At 42.0% G+C, this 22,167-nt stretch overlaps 1 protein-coding gene across 1 annotated transcript; it reads right to left on the bottom strand.

The window, feature by feature from the left end:
- Positions 1-564: 564 nt before the first annotated feature.
- On the bottom strand, positions 565-2,751 carry LOC148191016 (uncharacterized). Its single transcript, XM_088101252.1, has 3 exons — positions 2,401-2,751; positions 1,255-2,142; positions 565-1,059 (listed from the first exon to the last, which is right to left on the bottom strand). Exons 1-3 carry the CDS (start codon positions 2,749-2,751, stop codon positions 565-567), a joined length of 1,734 nt encoding a protein of 577 aa, XP_087957378.1.
- Between the last annotated feature and the right edge of the window lie 19,416 nt (positions 2,752-22,167).

Raw genomic sequence — 22,167 nt, 5'->3', positions numbered from 1 at the left:
AATTCTAAGGTTACAGCATCTAATAACGTTTGTTCCTAGATCGAACTGTAACCTTAGGTCTCGGAAACTCTCCACCAAACTTAGCTCTTTAATCATCATCACCGAGACATGAACTGTCTTCCTGCTTAGGGCGTCCGCCACTACATTGGCCTTCCCAGGGTGATACAGCAGTTCAAACTCATAATCTTTCAAAAATTCCAACCAACGCCTCTGCCTCATGTTCAATTCCTTTTGATCAAATAAATATTTGAGGCTCTTGTGATCACTGAAGACTTGGAACGTAGACCCGTACAAGTAATGCCTCCAAATCTTCAGTGCAAAAACGACCGCTGCCAACTCCAGGTCGTGCGTTGGGTAGTTCTTCTAATGGATTTTCAATTGACGAGACGCGTACGCTACCGCTCGCTTTTCTTGCATGAGCACACAGCCCAACCCTTGGTGAGAAGCGTCGCAGTATACCTCAAAAGACTTGGACGTGTCCGGAATGATCAACACTGGAGCGCTCGTCAATTTCACTTTCAGCTCCTAGAAACGTTCCTCACACAGATCAGTCCAGGCGAACGGCTAATCCTTTCTAGTTAATTGGGTAAGCGGAGCTACTATCTTGGCGAATCCCTCTATGAAGCGTCTGTAGTAGCCCGCGAGTCCAACAAAGCTACGCACCTCTGTGACCGAACGCGGACTCTCCCATTCCAGTACCGCTCGCACTTTTGCTGGATCTACTGCGATGCCTCCAGCCGACACCACATGTCCCAGAAACTGAATTTCCTTCATCCAGAATTCACATTTAGATAACTTTGCATATAATTCCTTCTCACGTAACACTCCAAGTACAATTCTAAGATGTTTCTCATGCTCGTCTTCGGTCTTGGAATAGATGAGAATATCATCTATGAAGACGACTACAAACTCATCCAAATAAGGCCTGAAGATTCGGTTCATATACTCCATAAACACGGCTGGAGCGTTCGTCACTCCAAATGGCATCACCACGTATTCATAATGCCCATACCGAGACCTGAATGCTGTCTTATGAATGTCGTCCTCCTTTACCCTAATCTGATGATATCCCGAACGCAAATCAATCTTAGAAAATACCGTTGCCCCATGCAGTTGGTTCAACAAATCGTCTATTCTCGGCAGGGGATACTTGTTCTTGATGGTCAGCTTGTTTAATTGCTTGTAATCTATACATAACCGAGAGCTGCCATCCTTCTTTTTCACCAAGAGCACAGGCGCTCCCCAGGGTGATACGCTCGGCCTGATAAATTTCTTCTCCATCAGCTCTTCAATCTGCTTTTTGAGTTCAACCAGTTCTGCAGGCGCCATCCTATATGGTTGAACTGAGATGGGTGCTGCTGTCGTCACCAAGTCAATAGTGAATTCAATTTCACGAATGGGAGGTACTCCCGGTATTTCTTCCGGAAAAACATCAGGGAAATCTTCCACTACCTTGGACGATCGTTCCTCATTCGCATTCCCAACTTCATTGTCTTCGTGCGTCATAATGAGGAAACAGCTGGCGCCTTCCATAATATCTTCTTTAAGTTGGCCGAGCGTTACTGACAACACTTCCTCTTCTTCATCAGGAAAAATCAATTCCTTCCTGCCGCAATCTATAAGGATGCGATTGGTAGCCAACCAATCCATCCCTAAAATCACCTCCAAACCTTGAAGAGGTAAGCAGATGAGATTCACTTTAAACTTACGCCCCTCCACTTCTATAGAACATTTGACGCACATAGTTGACGTCCTAATTTTGCCAGCTGCTGGGGTGGACACCACCAGGTCGAACGGCATCTCACTCACTTCTAAACCCAGTTTTTCAACACACGCCTTCGAGATGAAGGAGTGAGTCGCCCCAGAGTCAAACAACACACAGCAAGACGTTCCATAAATTAAGCAGGTACTGATGATGAGTGTACCTGAGTTGGCTGCCTCTGCACCAGTTATAGCATAAACGCGTCCCACTGCTTGGGCTCGTCCACCTCTTGGCTGATTCCTTCCCGCATTTGGTGGCCTCATCACTGCCCGTCCACCCATGTTGCACTCGTTCTCCAAGTGCCCGTTCCTCCCACAACGATTACAGTGCTTTCCTCCCACTAGCTGAGGGCACGACGACCGATAATGTGGTCCTCCACACTGCAAACAAGTAACGTTTCCGTGTTGCCCAGACTGTCCGGCAGGAACTAGTGCTTGTGACCCGCGTGTGTTGGGTTGTTGATTCAGACGAGCGTACGGAGTTCCTCTTTGACTAACATTGCCTCTGGAGATGATCGGTCCCCTCACTGCTTGTTGTTGCTTCTTGTGTCGTTCTGCTTCTGCCATATTTTTCTCCAAAACTTTGGCCCTCTCAACCATGGCAGGAAACGTCCGTATACATAAACTGGAAATTAGAACCTTCAGATCGCTCCGCAGTCCATTCTCAAACTTCCTGCACTGCCACTCTTCACTGGTGGCCATAGTATTGAAACGAACAAGGTGCTTGAACTTGTTCGTATATTCAGAAACAGACATCCCGCCTTGAACCAATTGTAGAAATTCAACCTCCTTTGCAAACCGGACGCTGTCAGGGAAGTACTCCTCATAAAACTTACTGCGGAATACTTCCCAGGTGATAGGACGTCGAGCGTCTGCCAAAATTGCTCTCACGCTCGCCCACCAGTGGTTCGCTTCTCCAGTGAGTAAATACTCCGTGAACGCCAGTCTGTTCACATCTGGGCATCTCTTGGCGTTAAAAATTCTCTCCATGTCCCTCAGCCACTGATCGGCCTCATCAGGGAGGCACTTCCCACTGAACTTGGCTGGATGGTGTTGCAAAAAGCTCTCCAAACTCCACTCAGCAGCAGGTTGGGCAGCTGATGAATCGTTATTTCTTGAATTAGATTTAGTTTATTGCACTTAAATAAACCAGGGAATTGTGTTTAATTGTTTGTTATTTCCCAGTTTTCCGAATTTCGCTTAATTTGGTCGGAAATTGGTAATTGTGCTAATTTGGATTTTCTGAGCTGATTAAGTGTAATTTTGAAATGCAGGAAAATTTCGGAAATACATTTTGGGACATCAGGAAGATGGCCAAATAAATTCAAGACTCCCCAGACAGACATTTTGAATTAATTAAATTGTAATTCAGTAGTTTAAAATTTCTGTATCAACTCTTATATTTTGGGTCAATTTTTGGTAAATTAGAGTAGACCCAAAAATTAGAAGTTAGTGATTTAGACCTAGGTTTTTCTTGTGTGTGGACCCCACCCTTATTAAAGGTGACCCACGGCTCTTGAATAGCCCTAGCCGTCACTTTAGAAAAACACTTTTCGGCTCTTAGTTTTTGGGGGGGGACTACTCTTTTTAGTTCCGTTACTCTCGGTTTTTTTTTGGATCTGAGCTCTTGCTTTTGAACGTTTTGGATGATGAATGAAGAGATGATTTTGACTCTGCATTTTTGATTTATTCATTGCTGCTTCCAATTGGTTAGAGAGTTTTTTTTTTTTATTGAATGTTCGTTTCTCCTTGTGATTCCACACGCTGTTACGGGACATGGGTTGCCTTTTCTTTTATTCTGCCATCTTCATTTAAGCACGTGGCAGCAGTGTGGTGTCACAAAAACAGTCCAACATCACATGGTGATTCACGGGAGAAGAAAGGCAGCAAAGTGGGAGACGCATAAATGGAGCAGCGTGAATTGAGTTTTTATTCTTTCTTCAAATACTAGCGCGGAAAGTGGAGTTGGATGCGTCTCGGGAGCGTACGGGAAGGAGCTGGAAGTGAAGCACGCCTACGTGGAGTTGGAATAAGAGGAGAAACTTTAATTGAAGAGGCGTGTTGAGCTGGAAGCAGAGAAGTGCAGATTTAAGGAAATTCAAGAAGCATGGAGAAATTGAATGAGAAATGAAGTAGATTAGGTGAGAGAGGTGCGTTGGTGTGCACACGGAGAGGAAGTGTTGATTGGAAGAAGGGGAATGGTGTCCGCATGTTGTGCTGGAACGTGTTGAAGTTTGATGCATTTAATATGGTTTTGGAAGCAGGGAGCAGCAGCCATCGAGAGGCGCTGGTTCCGAGTGAGAGAGAGAATGGTGTGCACGGACTTTTGAACCAAGGAGGTCACGGGTTGATAAAGAGAATGTAGTGTGAAGATAATGGTGTGCACGGATTTTTGGATGCAGAGGCAGAATGTGCATTGTGATTGAGAAATGAATAATAAGTGGTGTGCTGTCATGGATGGGAGGGTGCACAAGCTCACATTTTGACTTTTGATTAAAGCTTTTTAATGTTTCTTTGCTGGAACGGAGAAGGTACCATGATTGAGTGTTTAATTACTTTGCTTTTCAATTGAAGAATGAGAAATGAAGAGTAGATTAGGTGGGAAAATGATGGGACATTGATGGCTTATGTGGAGCGGGAGAAGAGAAGCCCGAGACAGTGATTTAAAATGAATGTGTGGTGCACGGTGATGGAAGGGAGCTGCTGCCACGTCCAGAGAGCTCCAAGGGTCTACTTTTATATTATTTTAAATGCTTAATCTTGCACTTAATTAGGTTACAATTTTCATATTGCATACACTTAGGTTTGAATGCTTGCTAATTTTTAAGTGATCTTTGCTTGATTACCATATTCTCCTTTCAATGTTAATCATCACAAAGTTAATTTTCACTCCTTTAATTTAAATGTAATGTTAGCTTTAGTGACCAACCGCTTTAATTTTGTGATTGAGACCGTTTTTACTTTTCCGTTTGCATTAGTGTCTTATTTAATTTTATCCGCAACCAAAAATCTTTCAAAATCCCCCCCACTATGTGTTTGATCTGAGACTGAACAACAATTGGTCTTTGAGAGACGACCTAGGAGTCACTTCCTAGTACTATACTGCATTCTTTTATGCACAACTTTTGTGGGAGGTGCGACCCTCTCATCAAAATGGCGCCGTTGCCGGGGACCAACGGTTCAGTTTTAGGTCTTTTGTGTTGATAATGTGTTGTTTGTGTGTCGTGTTTTGTCTTGTATGTTTGAGTGTGTGTGATTTGTTTGTTTAGGTTGTTTTGTGTGTTCAAAATTTTTGTGATATCGTTTCATGATTTTAGGGTGTTGTGACTTAGTGCATGACTAGGGGAAACCCTGGGCCTATACCACCCTTTGATCCTGAGATTGATAGAACTTTTCATAGGTTAGCTAGGCATTCTAGAAATTTATCTTTAGAGTCTGTTTTTGAGTCTGTTCCATTGGATACTGTGCATCCCACTGCTGAGTACTTTGTGCATACTGCATCTACTGCATCTGTTGCATCTGCACGTGATTCTGATTCTGATTCTGTTGTTTTTCACACTGAGAACAATATGGCACAACCTCCACCTCGCGAGAGGACTTTTAGGGAGATGGCTGCACCTGATTTCGATATCGAAAGCTTGTGCATCCAATATCCTGATGAGGACGTTCCATTTGTTCTCAAGACTGGACTGATCCATTTGTTGCCCAAGTTTCATGGTCTTGCAGGTGACAGTCCTCATAAGCATTTGAAGGAATTCCACATTGTCTGTTCTAGTATGAAACCACATGATGTTCCTGAAGAGCACATCTTCTTGAAGGCATTCCCTCATTCATTGGAAAATGTTGCTAAGGATTGGTTGTATGGTTTGGCACCTAGATCCGTCACTAGCTGGGATGATCTGAAGAGGCTGTTCTTAGATAAATTTTTCCCAGCAGCCCGGACCACAGCTATCAGAAAGGACATAACTGGGATTAGGCAGCTTGGTGGAGAGAACTTATATGAGTATTGGGAGAGATTCAAGACACTTTGTGCTAGTTGTCCCCACCATCAGATACCTGAGCATCTCCTTGTCCAGTATTTCTATGAGGGTTTGAACAACATGGACCGTGGTATGATTGATGCTGCCAGTGGTGGAGCTATTGGAGACACCACACCTGCTGAGGCCAGGCAATTGATTGAGAAGATGGCCTCCAACTCCCAGCAGTTTAGCACCAGGAATGATGCCATTGTGGTGAGGGGCGTACATGATGTTGTTGCCCAGTCTTTATCAGCTGTTGAAAGCAAGTTGGAAGGAAAGATTGACTCCCTTACGAAGTTGGTGACACAGTTGACTACCAACCAGAGATCTGCAGCTTCATCTGCATCTGTTGCACGGCTATGTGCTATTTGTCCTTCCAGTGACCACTATACAGATGCTTGTCCTTCTTTGCAGCAATCTGCTGCCTCTGATGCGCCTCAGGCTTATGCTACAAACATCTACAACAACAGGCAGCAACAACAGCAAAATCATGACTTATCTAGCAACAGGTACAACCCAGGGTGGAGGAATCACCCCAATCTGAGATGGAACAATGCGCCACAGAATCAACATCAGACACCACCTTTCCAGAATGCAGGAGCACCTAACAGATATGTGCCTCCACCAATGCAACAACACCAGAGGCAACAACAACAGCAGCAATAAGAGGCACCTACCCAGCCAGTTGCCCAACCTTCCACTTCGTCTGAACCTTCATTGGAAGAGTTAGTGAGACAGATGACTATGCAAAACCTGCAGTTTCAGCAGGAGACTAGAGCTTCCATACAGAGTCTCACTAACCAGATGGGTCAGATGGCTACTCAGATAAACCAGGCGCAGTCTCAGAATTCGGATAAGTTACCATCCCAGACTGTGCAGAACCCAAGGAATGTGAGTGCCATAACCCTTAGATCAGGGAAGCAGATTTTTGTGCCTTCAGAGCCCGCTTCTACACCTACACCCATGCCTGCTACTTGTCCTAGAAAGAACGACCATGACGGTCCGAGCAAGGCATTTGAGGTGGGTGAATCTTCTTCTCCAGCCGGTGGTTCTTCTTCAAGTGGATCTTCTCCCTCTTCCACCACCACCGCTGCCGCACCTTCTCCATTGGTTGACCGCCCTATCCCTCTACCATTCCCTTCACGGGCACTTCCTAGCAAAAAGATGGAAGATGTGGATAAGGAAATTCTGGAGACCTTCAGGAAGGTAGAGGTGAACATACCTCTACTTGATGCCATCAAGCAGATACCGAAGTATGCCAAATTCTTGAAGGAGCTGTGCACACACAAGAGGAAGATGAAGGGAAATGAGAGGATAAGCATGGGAAGGAATGTATCTGCGCTCATTGGTAAGTCGGTCCCGCACATCCCTGAAAAGTGCAAGGACCCAGGTATATTTTGCATTCCTTGTGTGATTGGAAACAATAAATTTGAAAATGCCATGCTTGATTTGGGTGCTTCTGTTAATGTCATGCCTTTATCTATATATGCATCTTTGTCTCTGGGTCCTTTGCAAACCACGGGTGTGGTCATTCAGTTGGCCAATAGGAGTGTTACCCACCCAGCAGGTTTCATAGAGGATGTCTTGGTTAGGGTTGGTGAATTGATTTTTCCTGCTGACTTTTATGTTTTGGAAATGGAGGAGGGATTCTCTCATGGATCCGCTCCCATTATCTTAGGCAGGCCATTCTTGAAAACTGCCCGAACTAAGATTGATGTGTATGCTGGAACTTTGTCTATGGAATTTGCTGATATTGTTGTTCATTTTAATATCCTTGATGCAATGAAATTTCCAAATGAGGACCATTCTCTGTTTAGGATTGATGCATTGGATGACATTATTGATAGATATGTTGTTGATGATTTTGATTCTTTGCATAAGAAAGAGCATTCTTTTCTATCTTCTCTACATACATGCATTGAATCTGAATTTGAGAATGAGGTTGATTTTGAAGAGAATTTTGATATCCATGATGTTGATGATGTTTTTGATATGGATGATGTTGATAATGTAATTGTCATGGATATGGATTTGGAGCATGATGAGATAGGTGTTCCGCCTTTACCTGTGAATTCTTTGGAGTCAGAATGCACTAACCACTTTGTAGGAAGTACAAATGAATCTGACTTGCAGGCACCTACTCTTGAGTTGAAACAGCTCCCAGATAACCTCAAGTACGTGTACTTGGAGGATGATGAGAAGAAACCGGTGATCATTTCCACCTCCCTTGATTCTGTTCAAGAGGAGAAGTTGCTTGGTGTGTTGAGGAAGCACAAGAAGGCCATTGGTTGGAGTTTGGCTGACATACCTGGTATTAGCCCATCCACATGCATGCATAGAATTCTTTTGGAAGATGGGGCAAGGCCAGTGAGACAGCCACAAAGAAGGCAAAACCCCGTGATCATGGACGTCATCAAGAAGGAGGTGACCAAGCTTTTGCAAGCTGGGATCATCTACCCTATTTCAGACAGTCAGTGGGTTAGCCCCATCCATGTTGTGCCCAAGAAAACTGGCCTCACTGTGGTGAAGAATGAGAGGGATGAGCTTATCCCAGCTAGAGTGCAGAACAGTTGGAGAGTCTGCATTGACTATAGGAGGCTCAACCAAGCAACCAGGAAAGATCATTTTCCCCTGCCATTCATTGATCAGATGTTGGAGCGCCTGGCAGGTAAATCTCATTATTGTTTTCTTGATGGTTTTTCTGGTTACTTTCAAATAAATATTGCTCCTGAGGATCAAGAAAAAACCACATTCACCTGTCCCTTTGGCACTTTTGCCTATAGGAGGATGCCCTTTGGTCTATGCAATGCCCCTGGTACCTTCCAGCGGTGCATGCTTAGCATTTTTAGCGACTTTCTTGAGAATTGCATAGAGGTGTTTATGGATGATTTTACTGTGTACGGCGCCATTTTGATGAGAGGGTCGCACCTCCCACAAAAGTTGTGCATAAAAGAATGCAGTATAGTACTAGGAAGTTACTCCTAGGTCGTCTCTCAAGGACCAACTTGGGTTCAGTCTCAGATCACACACGGAAAAAGGGGGGTTTTGTAAAGATTTTTTTTTTGTGATTAGGAACGAACTAAATTAAAATTGGAAATTAAACACGACCAAACATAATTGAAAGCATTGAAATAAACTAACAAAACATAAAGACCGAACGATTATACAAATGACCGAACGGTTCTACATTGAGACTGAACGATTTCTAAAGCAAGCGAAGAAATTGGAAATACAGAAAGATAATGAAGCAGAACAAGATAGACAACATAGTGAACGAAAACAACAAACTAAACAGTCCTAAAACAAGACGTGTAAACTAATTAAAATTCAGCAGATAATAAGAGACACTTGGTTAAAAATAAAATGCACATATGAACCAATTTAAATGCACTAAATAATTAAGACAACTCATAACCGAATTGAAATGGAATAAAAGATATCAAAAACTCATCTACCTAAATTAAAATGGAACCACGCTAACTAATAAACAAACGAAAGTTGTAGCTTAGAAATAAAATATTCAATGCAAAAGACTAAGAAGCAAGATGAGCATTTAATGACACAAATGATTCAAGCCGTGACAGCACATCTAATGAAGCATGTCTCCAAAAATAAAAATGCTTTCAATTCAATATATATCTATATATTATAAAGAAACAAGTTTGGTTCATGCGTGAAGAAAAGAAATGAAACTCTGTGAGTGCATCTCCAGCTGACCATGAATCACCGTGTGCTGCTTCCAAATGCTGGATGTAACAGTAGCAAACTCAAATTCACATGGAATACGTCCCTTCTCTCATCACAGCCTCCATTCCTCCGTAACAGCGTGCACCATCTTTCTCTTTCAAAAAATATGTTCCCAGCCAAAAATTAAACTCAGTGAGGGTGGCGGCTGGACTCTCCTTCATCCCATTGAAAACAACGTTCAAAAGCCAGAAACCAAAATGAGTGTGGCGGCTCCCTCTTTCCACCTCTCGCCCCCCCCTTTCTTACATTCTTCTCTGCAAAAATAAAAGCCCTCCCCTCTTTACTGTGGCCGCTGGACCCAGTGAAGGATTGTTGGACCGTGCCTATCCCTCTACCATTCCCTTCACGGGCACTTCCTAGCAAAAAGATGGAAGATGTGGATAAGGAAATTCTGGAGACCTTCAGGAAGGTAGAGGTGAACATACCTCTACTTGATGCCATCAAGCAGATACCGAAGTATGCCAAATTCTTGAAGGAGCTGTGCACACACAAGAGGAAGATGAAGGGAAATGAGAGGATAAGCATGGGAAGGAATGTATCTGCGCTCATTGGTAAGTCGGTCCCGCACATCCCTGAAAAGTGCAAGGACCCAGGTATATTTTGCATTCCTTGTGTGATTGGAAACAATAAATTTGAAAATGCCATGCTTGATTTGGGTGCTTCTGTTAATGTCATGCCTTTATCTATATATGCATCTTTGTCTCTGGGTCCTTTGCAAACCACGGGTGTGGTCATTCAGTTGGCCAATAGGAGTGTTACCCACCCAGCAGGTTTCATAGAGGATGTCTTGGTTAGGGTTGGTGAATTGATTTTTCCTGCTGACTTTTATGTTTTGGAAATGGAGGAGGGATTCTCTCATGGATCCGCTCCCATTATCTTAGGCAGGCCATTCTTGAAAACTGCCCGAACTAAGATTGATGTGTATGCTGGAACTTTGTCTATGGAATTTGCTGATATTGTTGTTCATTTTAATATCCTTGATGCAATGAAATTTCCAACTGAGGACCATTCTCTGTTTAGGATTGATGCATTGGATGACATTATTGATAGATATGTTGTTGATGATTTTGATTCTTTGCATAAGAAAGAGCATTCTTTTCTATCTTCTCTACATACATGCATTGAATCTGAATTTGAGAATGAGGTTGATTTTGAAGAGAATTTTGATATCCATGATGTTGATGATGTTTTTGATATGGATGATGTTGATAATGTAATTGTCATGGATATGGATTTGGAGCATGATGAGATAGGTGTTCCGCCTTTACCTGTGAATTCTTTGGAGTCAGAATGCACTAACCACTTTGTAGGAAGTACAAATGAATCTGACTTGCAGGCACCTACTCTTGAGTTGAAACAGCTCCCAGATAACCTCAAGTACGTGTACTTGGAGGATGATGAGAAGAAACCGGTGATCATTTCCACCTCCCTTGATTCTGTTCAAGAGGAGAAGTTGCTTGGTGTGTTGAGGAAGCACAAGAAGGCCATTGGTTGGAGTTTGGCTGACATACCTGGTATTAGCCCATCCACATGCATGCATAGAATTCTTTTGGAAGATGGGGCAAGGCCAGTGAGACAGCCACAAAGAAGGCAAAACCCCGTGATCATGGACGTCATCAAGAAGGAGGTGACCAAGCTTTTGCAAGCCGGGATCATCTACCCTATTTCAGACAGTCAGTGGGTTAGCCCCATCCATGTTGTGCCCAAGAAAACTGGCCTCACTGTGGTGAAGAATGAGAGGGATGAGCTTATCCCAGCTAGAGTGCAGAACAGTTGGAGAGTCTGCATTGACTATAGGAGGCTCAACCAAGCAACCAGGAAAGATCATTTTCCCCTGCCATTCATTGATCAGATGTTGGAGCGCCTGGCAGGTAAATCTCATTATTGTTTTCTTGATGGTTTTTCTGGTTACTTTCAAATAAATATTGCTCCTGAGGATCAAGAAAAAACCACATTCACCTGTCCCTTTGGCACTTTTGCCTATAGGAGGATGCCCTTTGGTCTATGCAATGCCCCTGGTACCTTCCAGCGGTGCATGCTTAGCATTTTTAGCGACTTTCTTGAGAATTGCATAGAGGTGTTTATGGATGATTTTACTGTGTACGGCGCCATTTTGATGAGAGGGTCGCACCTCCCACAAAAGTTGTGCATAAAAGAATGCAGTATAGTACTAGGAAGTTACTCCTAGGTCGTCTCTCAAGGACCAACTTGGGTTCAGTCTCAGATCACACACGGAAAAAGGGGGGTTTTGTAAAGATTTTTTTTTTGTGATTAGGAACGAACTAAATTAAAATTGGAAATTAAACACGACCAAACATAATTGAAAGCATTGAAATAAACTAACAAAACATAAAGACCGAACGATTATACAAATGACCGAACGGTTCTACATTGAGACTGAACGATTTCTAAAGCAAGCGAAGAAATTGGAAATACAGAAAGATAATGAAGCAGAACAAGATAGACAACATAGTGAACGAAAACAACAAACTAAACAGTCCTAAAACAAGACGTGTAAACTAATTAAAATTCAGCAGATAATAAGAGACACTTGGTTAAAAATAAAATGCACATATGAACCAATTTAAATGCACTAAATAATTAAGACAACTCATAACCGAATTGAAATGGAATAAAAGATATCAAAAACTCATCTACCTAAATTAAAATGGAACCACGCTAACTAATAAACAAACGAAAGTTGTAGCTTAGAAATAAAATATTCAATGCAAAAGACTAAGAAGCAAGATGAGCATTTAATGACACAAATGATTCAAGCCGTGACAGCACATCTAATGAAGCATGTCTCCAAAAATAAAAATGCTTTCAATTTAATATATATCTATATATTATAAAGAAACAAGTTTGGTTCATGCGTGAAGAAAAGAAATGAAACTCTGTGAGTGCATCTCCAGCTGACCATGAATCACCGTGTGCTGCTTCCAAATGCTGGATGTAACAGTAGCAAACTCAAATTCACATGGAATACGTCCCTTCTCTCATCACAGCCTCCATTCCTCCGTAACAGCGTGCACCATCTTTCTCTTTCAAAAAATATGTTCCCAGCCAAAAATTAAACTCAGTGAGGGTGGCGGCTGGACTCTCCTTCATCCCATTGAAAACAACGTTCAAAAGCCAGAAACCAAAATGAGTGTGGCGGCTCCCTCTTTCCACCTCTCGCCCCCCCCCTTTCTTACATTCTTCTCTGCAAAAATAAAAGCCCTCCCCTCTTTACTGTGGCCGCTGGACCCAGTGAAGGATTGTTGGACCGTGCCTATCCCTCTACCATTCCCTTCACGGGCACTTCCTAGCAAAAAGATGGAAGATGTGGATAAGGAAATTCTGGAGACCTTCTGGAAGGTAGAGGTGAACATACCTCTACTTGATGCCATCAAGCAGATACCGAAGTATGCCAAATTCTTGAAGGAGCTGTGCACACACAAGAGGAAGATGAAGGGAAATGAGAGGATAAGCATGGGAAGGAATGTATCTGCGCTCATTGGTAAGTCGGTCCCGCACATCCCTGAAAAGTGCAAGGACCCAGGTATATTTTGCATTCCTTGTGTGATTGGAAACAATAAATTTGAAAATGCCATGCTTGATTTGGGTGCTTCTGTTAATGTCATGCCTTTATCTATATATGCATCTTTGTCTCTGGGTCCTTTGCAAACCACGGGTGTGGTCATTCAGTTGGCCAATAGGAGTGTTACCCACCCAGCAGGTTTCATAGAGGATGTCTTGGTTAGGGTTGGTGAATTGATTTTTCCTGCTGACTTTTATGTTTTGGAAATGGAGGAGGGATTCTCTCATGGATCCGCTCCCATTATCTTAGGCAGGCCATTCTTGAAAACTGCCCGAACTAAGATTGATGTGTATGCTGGAACTTTGTCTATGGAATTTGCTGATATTGTTGTTCATTTTAATATCCTTGATGCAATGAAATTTCCAAATGAGGACCATTCTCTGTTTAGGATTGATGCATTGGATGACATTATTGATAGATATGTTGTTGATGATTTTGATTCTTTGCATAAGAAAGAGCATTCTTTTCTATCTTCTCTACATACATGCATTGAATCTGAATTTGAGAATGAGGTTGATTTTGAAGAGAATTTTGATATCCATGATGTTGATGATGTTTTTGATATGGATGATGTTGATAATGTAATTGTCATGGATATGGATTTGGAGCATGATGAGATAGGTGTTCCGCCTTTACCTGTGAATTCTTTGGAGTCAGAATGCACTAACCACTTTGTAGGAAGTACAAATGAATCTGACTTGCAGGCACCTACTCTTGAGTTGAAACAGCTCCCAGATAACCTCAAGTACGTGTACTTGGAGGATGATGAGAAGAAACCGGTGATCATTTCCACCTCCCTTGATTCTGTTCAAGAGGAGAAGTTGCTTGGTGTGTTGAGGAAGCACAAGAAGGCCATTGGTTGGAGTTTGGCTGACATACCTGGTATTAGCCCATCCACATGCATGCATAGAATTCTTTTGGAAGATGGGGCAAGGCCAGTGAGACAGCCACAAAGAAGGCAAAACCCCGTGATCATGGACGTCATCAAGAAGGAGGTGACCAAGCTTTTGCAAGCCGGGATCATCTACCCTATTTCAGACAGTCAGTGGGTTAGCCCCATCCATGTTGTGCCCAAGAAAACTGGCCTCACTGTGGTGAAGAATGAGAGGGATGAGCTTATCCCAGCTAGAGTGCAGAACAGTTGGAGAGTCTGCATTGACTATAGGAGGCTCAACCAAGCAACCAGGAAAGATCATTTTCCCCTGCCATTCATTGATCAGATGTTGGAGCGCCTGGCAGGTAAATCTCATTATTGTTTTCTTGATGGTTTTTCTGGTTACTTTCAAATAAATATTGCTCCTGAGGATCAAGAAAAAACCACATTCACCTGTCCCTTTGGCACTTTTGCCTATAGGAGGATGCCCTTTGGTCTATGCAATGCCCCTGGTACCTTCCAGCGGTGCATGCTTAGCATTTTTAGCGACTTTCTTGAGAATTGCATAGAGGTGTTTATGGATGATTTTACTGTGTACGGCGCCATTTTGATGAGAGGGTCGCACCTCCCACAAAAGTTGTGCATAAAAGAATGCAGTATAGTACTAGGAAGTTACTCCTAGGTCGTCTCTCAAGGACCAACTTGGGTTCAGTCTCAGATCACACACGGAAAAAGGGGGGTTTTGTAAAGATTTTTTTTTTGTGATTAGGAACGAACTAAATTAAAATTGGAAATTAAACACGACCAAACATAATTGAAAGCATTGAAATAAACTAACAAAACATAAAGACCGAACGATTATACAAATGACCGAACGGTTCTACATTGAGACTGAACGATTTCTAAAGCAAGCGAAGAAATTGGAAATACAGAAAGATAATGAAGCAGAACAAGATAGACAACATAGTGAACGAAAACAACAAACTAAACAGTCCTAAAACAAGACGTGTAAACTAATTAAAATTCAGCAGATAATAAGAGACACTTGGTTAAAAATAAAATGCACATATGAACCAATTTAAATGCACTAAATAATTAAGACAACTCATAACCGAATTGAAATGGAATAAAAGATATCAAAAACTCATCTACCTAAATTAAAATGGAACCACGCTAACTAATAAACAAACGAAAGTTGTAGCTTAGAAATAAAATATTCAATGCAAAAGACTAAGAAGCAAGATGAGCATTTAATGACACAAATGATTCAAGCCGTGACAGCACATCTAATGAAGCATGTCTCCAAAAATAAAAATGCTTTCAATTTAATATATATCTATATATTATAAAGAAACAAGTTTGGTTCATGCGTGAAGAAAAGAAATGAAACTCTGTGAGTGCATCTCCAGCTGACCATGAATCACCGTGTGCTGCTTCCAAATGCTGGATGTAACAGTAGCAAACTCAAATTCACATGGAATACGTCCCTTCTCTCATCACAGCCTCCATTCCTCCGTAACAGCGTGCACCATCTTTCTCTTTCAAAAAATATGTTCCCAGCCAAAAATTAAACTCAGTGAGGGTGGCGGCTGGACTCTCCTTCATCCCATTGAAAACAACGTTCAAAAGCCAGAAACCAAAATGAGTGTGGCGGCTCCCTCTTTCCACCTCTCGCCCCCCCCTTTCTTACATTCTTCTCTGCAAAAATAAAAGCCCTCCCCTCTTTACTGTGGCCGCTGGACCCAGTGAAGGATTGTTGGACCGTGCCTATCCCTCTACCATTCCCTTCACGGGCACTTCCTAGCAAAAAGATGGAAGATGTGGATAAGGAAATTCTGGAGACCTTCAGGAAGGTAGAGGTGAACATACCTCTACTTGATGCCATCAAGCAGATACCGAAGTATGCCAAATTCTTGAAGGAGCTGTGCACACACAAGAGGAAGATGAAGGGAAATGAGAGGATAAGCATGGGAAGGAATGTATCTGCGCTCATTGGTAAGTCGGTCCCGCACATCCCTGAAAAGTGCAAGGACCCAGGTATATTTTGCATTCCTTGTGTGATTGGAAACAATAAATTTGAAAATGCCATGCTTGATTTGGGTGCTTCTGTTAATGTCATGCCTTTATCTATATATGCATCTTTGTCTCTGGGTCCTTTGCAAACCACGGGTGTGGTCATTCAGTTGGCCAATAGGAGTGTTACCCACCCAGCAGGTTTCATAGAGGATGTCTTGGTTAGGGTTGGTGAATTGATTTTTCCTGCTGACTTTTATGTTTTGGAAATGGAGGAGGGATTCTCTCATGGATCCGCTCCCATTATCTTAGGCAGGCCATTCTTGAAAACTGCCCGAACTAAGATTGATGTGTATGCTGGAACTTTGTCTATGGAATTTGCTGATATTGTTGTTCATTTTAATATCCTTGATGCAATGAAATTTCCAAATGAGGACCATTCTCTGTTTAGGATTGATGCATTGGATGACATTATTGATAGATATGTTGTTGATGATTTTGATTCTTTGCATAAGAAAGAGCATTCTTTTCTATCTTCTCTACATACATGCATTGAATCTGAATTTGAGAATGAGGTTGATTTTGAAGAGAATTTTGATATCCATGATGTTGATGATGTTTTTGATATGGATGATGTTGATAATGTAATTGTCATGGATATGGATTTGGAGCATGATGAGATAGGTGTTCCGCCTTTACCTGTGAATTCTTTGGAGTCAGAATGCACTAACCACTTTGTAGGAAGTACAAATGAATCTGACTTGCAGGCACCTACTCTTGAGTTGAAACAGCTCCCAGATAACCTCAAGTACGTGTACTTGGAGGATGATGAGAAGAAACCGGTGATCATTTCCACCTCCCTTGATTCTGTTCAAGAGGAGAAGTTGCTTGGTGTGTTGAGGAAGCACAAGAAGGCCATTGGTTGGAGTTTGGCTGACATACCTGGTATTAGCCCATCCACATGCATGCATAGAATTCTTTTGGAAGATGGGGCAAGGCCAGTGAGACAGCCACAAAGAAGGCAAAACCCCGTGATCATGGACGTCATCAAGAAGGAGGTGACCAAGCTTTTGCAAGCCGGGATCATCTACCCTATTTCAGACAGTCAGTGGGTTAGCCCCATCCATGTTGTGCCCAAGAAAACTGGCCTCACTGTGGTGAAGAATGAGAGGGATGAGCTTATCCCAGCTAGAGTGCAGAACAGTTGGAGAGTCTGCATTGACTATAGGAGGCTCAACCAAGCAACCAGGAAAGATCATTTTCCCCTGCCATTCATTGATCAGATGTTGGAGCGCCTGGCAGGTAAATCTCATTATTGTTTTCTTGATGGTTTTTCTGGTTACTTTCAAATAAATATTGCTCCTGAGGATCAAGAAAAAACCACATTCACCTGTCCCTTTGGCACTTTTGCCTATAGGAGGATGCCCTTTGGTCTATGCAATGCCCCTGGTACCTTCCAGCGGTGCATGCTTAGCATTTTTAGCGACTTTCTTGAGAATTGCATAGAGGTGTTTATGGATGATTTTACTGTGTACGGCGCCATTTTGATGAGAGGGTCGCACCTCCCACAAAAGTTGTGCATAAAAGAATGCAGTATAGTACTAGGAAGTTACTCCTAGGTCGTCTCTCAAGGACCAACTTGGGTTCAGTCTCAGATCACACACGGAAAAAGGGGGGTTTTGTAAAGATTTTTTTTTTTGTGATTAGGAACGAACTAAATTAAAATTGGAAATTAAACACGACCAAACATAATTGAAAGCATTGAAATAAACTAACAAAACATAAAGACCGAACGATTATACAAATGACCGAACGGTTCTACATTGAGACTGAACGATTTCTAAAGCAAGCGAAGAAATTGGAAATACAGAAAGATAATGAAGCAGAACAAGATAGACAACATAGTGAACGAAAACAACAAACTAAACAGTCCTAAAACAAGACGTGTAAACTAATTAAAATTCAGCAGATAATAAGAGACACTTGGTTAAAAATAAAATGCACATATGAACCAATTTAAATGCACTAAATAATTAAGACAACTCATAACCGAATTGAAATGGAATAAAAGATATCAAAAACTCATCTACCTAAATTAAAATGGAACCACGCTAACTAATAAACAAACGAAAGTTGTAGCTTAGAAATAAAATATTCAATGCAAAAGACTAAGAAGCAAGATGAGCATTTAATGACACAAATGATTCAAGCCGTGACAGCACATCTAATGAAGCATGTCTCCAAAAATAAAAATGCTTTCAATTCAATATATATCTATATATTATAAAGAAACAAGTTTGGTTCATGCGTGAAGAAAAGAAATGAAACTCTGTGAGTGCATCTCCAGCTGACCATGAATCACCGTGTGCTGCTTCCAAATGCTGGATGTAACAGTAGCAAACTCAAATTCACATGGAATACGTCCCTTCTCTCATCACAGCCTCCATTCCTCCGTAACAGCGTGCACCATCTTTCTCTTTCAAAAAATATGTTCCCAGCCAAAAATTAAACTCAGTGAGGGTGGCGGCTGGACTCTCCTTCATCCCATTGAAAACAACGTTCAAAAGCCAGAAACCAAAATGAGTGTGGCGGCTCCCTCTTTCCACCTCTCGCCCCCCCCTTTCTTACATTCTTCTCTGCAAAAATAAAAGCCCTCCCCTCTTTACTGTGGCCGCTGGACCCAGTGAAGGATTGTTGGACCGTGCCTATCCCTCTACCATTCCCTTCACGGGCACTTCCTAGCAAAAAGATGGAAGATGTGGATAAGGAAATTCTGGAGACCTTCAGGAAGGTAGAGGTGAACATACCTCTACTTGATGCCATCAAGCAGATACCGAAGTATGCCAAATTCTTGAAGGAGCTGTGCACACACAAGAGGAAGATGAAGGGAAATGAGAGGATAAGCATGGGAAGGAATGTATCTGCGCTCATTGGTAAGTCGGTCCCGCACATCCCTGAAAAGTGCAAGGACCCAGGTATATTTTGCATTCCTTGTGTGATTGGAAACAATAAATTTGAAAATGCCATGCTTGATTTGGGTGCTTCTGTTAATGTCATGCCTTTATCTATATATGCATCTTTGTCTCTGGGTCCTTTGCAAACCACGGGTGTGGTCATTCAGTTGGCCAATAGGAGTGTTACCCACCCAGCAGGTTTCATAGAGGATGTCTTGGTTAGGGTTGGTGAATTGATTTTTCCTGCTGACTTTTATGTTTTGGAAATGGAGGAGGGATTCTCTCATGGATCCGCTCCCATTATCTTAGGCAGGCCATTCTTGAAAACTGCCCGAACTAAGATTGATGTGTATGCTGGAACTTTGTCTATGGAATTTGCTGATATTGTTGTTCATTTTAATATCCTTGATGCAATGAAATTTCCAAATGAGGACCATTCTCTGTTTAGGATTGATGCATTGGATGACATTATTGATAGATATGTTGTTGATGATTTTGATTCTTTGCATAAGAAAGAGCATTCTTTTCTATCTTCTCTACATACATGCATTGAATCTGAATTTGAGAATGAGGTTGATTTTGAAGAGAATTTTGATATCCATGATGTTGATGATGTTTTTGATATGGATGATGTTGATAATGTAATTGTCATGGATATGGATTTGGAGCATGATGAGATAGGTGTTCCGCCTTTACCTGTGAATTCTTTGGAGTCAGAATGCACTAACCACTTTGTAGGAAGTACAAATGAATCTGACTTGCAGGCACCTACTCTTGAGTTGAAACAGCTCCCAGATAACCTCAAGTACGTGTACTTGGAGGATGATGAGAAGAAACCGGTGATCATTTCCACCTCCCTTGATTCTGTTCAAGAGGAGAAGTTGCTTGGTGTGTTGAGGAAGCACAAGAAGGCCATTGGTTGGAGTTTGGCTGACATACCTGGTATTAGCCCATCCACATGCATGCATAGAATTCTTTTGGAAGATGGGGCAAGGCCAGTGAGACAGCCACAAAGAAGGCAAAACCCCGTGATCATGGACGTCATCAAGAAGGAGGTGACCAAGCTTTTGCAAGCCGGGATCATCTACCCTATTTCAGACAGTCAGTGGGTTAGCCCCATCCATGTTGTGCCCAAGAAAACTGGCCTCACTGTGGTGAAGAATGAGAGGGATGAGCTTATCCCAGCTAGAGTGCAGAACAGTTGGAGAGTCTGCATTGACTATAGGAGGCTCAACCAAGCAACCAGGAAAGATCATTTTCCCCTGCCATTCATTGATCAGATGTTGGAGCGCCTGGCAGGTAAATCTCATTATTGTTTTCTTGATGGTTTTTCTGGTTACTTTCAAATAAATATTGCTCCTGAGGATCAAGAAAAAACCACATTCACCTGTCCCTTTGGCACTTTTGCCTATAGGAGGATGCCCTTTGGTCTATGCAATGCCCCTGGTACCTTCCAGCGGTGCATGCTTAGCATTTTTAGCGACTTTCTTGAGAATTGCATAGAGGTGTTTATGGATGATTTTACTGTGTACGGCGCCATTTTGATGAGAGGGTCGCACCTCCCACAAAAGTTGTGCATAAAAGAATGCAGTATAGTACTAGGAAGTTACTCCTAGGTCGTCTCTCAAGGACCAACTTGGGTTCAGTCTCAGATCACACACGGAAAAAGGGGGGTTTTGTAAAGATTTTTTTTTTTGTGATTAGGAACGAACTAAATTAAAATTGGAAATTAAACACGACCAAACATAATTGAAAGCATTGAAATAAACTAACAAAACATAAAGACCGAACGATTATACAAATGACCGAACGGTTCTACATTGAGACTGAACGATTTCTAAAGCAAGCGAAGAAATTGGAAATACAGAAAGATAATGAAGCAGAACAAGATAGACAACATAGTGAACGAAAACAACAAACTAAACAGTCCTAAAACAAGACGTGTAAACTAATTAAAATTCAGCAGATAATAAGAGACACTTGGTTAAAAATAAAATGCACATATGAACCAATTTAAATGCACTAAATAATTAAGACAACTCATAACCGAATTGAAATGGAATAAAAGATATCAAAAACTCATCTACCTAAATTAAAATGGAACCACGCTAACTAATAAACAAACGAAAGTTGTAGCTTAGAAATAAAATATTCAATGCAAAAGACTAAGAAGCAAGATGAGCATTTAATGACACAAATGATTCAAGCCGTGACAGCACATCTAATGAAGCATGTCTCCAAAAATAAAAATGCTTTCAATTCAATATATATCTATATATTATAAAGAAACAAGTTTGGTTCATGCGTGAAGAAAAGAAATGAAACTCTGTGAGTGCATCTCCAGCTGACCATGAATCACCGTGTGCTGCTTCCAAATGCTGGATGTAACAGTAGCAAACTCAAATTCACATGGAATACGTCCCTTCTCTCATCACAGCCTCCATTCCTCCGTAACAGCGTGCACCATCTTTCTCTTTCAAAAAATATGTTCCCAGCCAAAATTAAACTCAGTGAGGGTGGCGGCTGGACTCTCCTTCATCCCATTGAAAACAACGTTCAAAAGCCAGAAACCAAAATGAGTGTGGCGGCTCCCTCTTTCCACCTCTCGCCCCCCCCTTTCTTACATTCTTCTCTGCAAAAATAAAAGCCCTCCCCTCTTTACTGTGGCCGCTGGACCCAGTGAAGGATTGTTGGACCGTGCCTATCCCTCTACCATTCCCTTCACGGGCACTTCCTAGCAAAAAGATGGAAGATGTGGATAAGGAAATTCTGGAGACCTTCAGGAAGGTAGAGGTGAACATACCTCTACTTGATGCCATCAAGCAGATACCGAAGTATGCCAAATTCTTGAAGGAGCTGTGCACACACAAGAGGAAGATGAAGGGAAATGAGAGGATAAGCATGGGAAGGAATGTATCTGCGCTCATTGGTAAGTCGGTCCCGCACATCCCTGAAAAGTGCAAGGACCCAGGTATATTTTGCATTCCTTGTGTGATTGGAAACAATAAATTTGAAAATGCCATGCTTGATTTGGGTGCTTCTGTTAATGTCATGCCTTTATCTATATATGCATCTTTGTCTCTGGGTCCTTTGCAAACCACGGGTGTGGTCATTCAGTTGGCCAATAGGAGTGTTACCCACCCAGCAGGTTTCATAGAGGATGTCTTGGTTAGGGTTGGTGAATTGATTTTTCCTGCTGACTTTTATGTTTTGGAA

The sequence above is a fragment of the Vigna umbellata genome, chromosome 11 (assembly GCF_029865625.1).
Source record: "Vigna umbellata cultivar VRB3 chromosome 11, Vumbellata_1.0, whole genome shotgun sequence".
Lineage (NCBI taxonomy): Eukaryota > Viridiplantae > Streptophyta > Magnoliopsida > Fabales > Fabaceae > Vigna > Vigna umbellata.
The sequence above is the reverse complement of the archived record's forward strand: the minus strand, read 5'-3'. Positions and strand labels throughout refer to the sequence as shown.

Excerpts from the sequence above, each read along its gene's own strand:
- LOC148191016 (XM_088101252.1), bottom strand. The coding sequence starts at position 2,751 with ATGGAGAGAATTTTTAACGCCAAGAGATGCCCAGATGTGAACAGACTG. Across the intron at positions 2,143-2,400 it reads GACTGCGGAGCGATCTGAAG|TGTGGAGGACCACATTATCG; the intron begins GTTCTAATTTCC and ends ACTTGTTTGCAG. Across the intron at positions 1,060-1,254 it reads AGAAATTTATCAGGCCGAGC|ATTAGGGTAAAGGAGGACGA; the intron begins GTATCACCCTGG and ends GGATATCATCAG.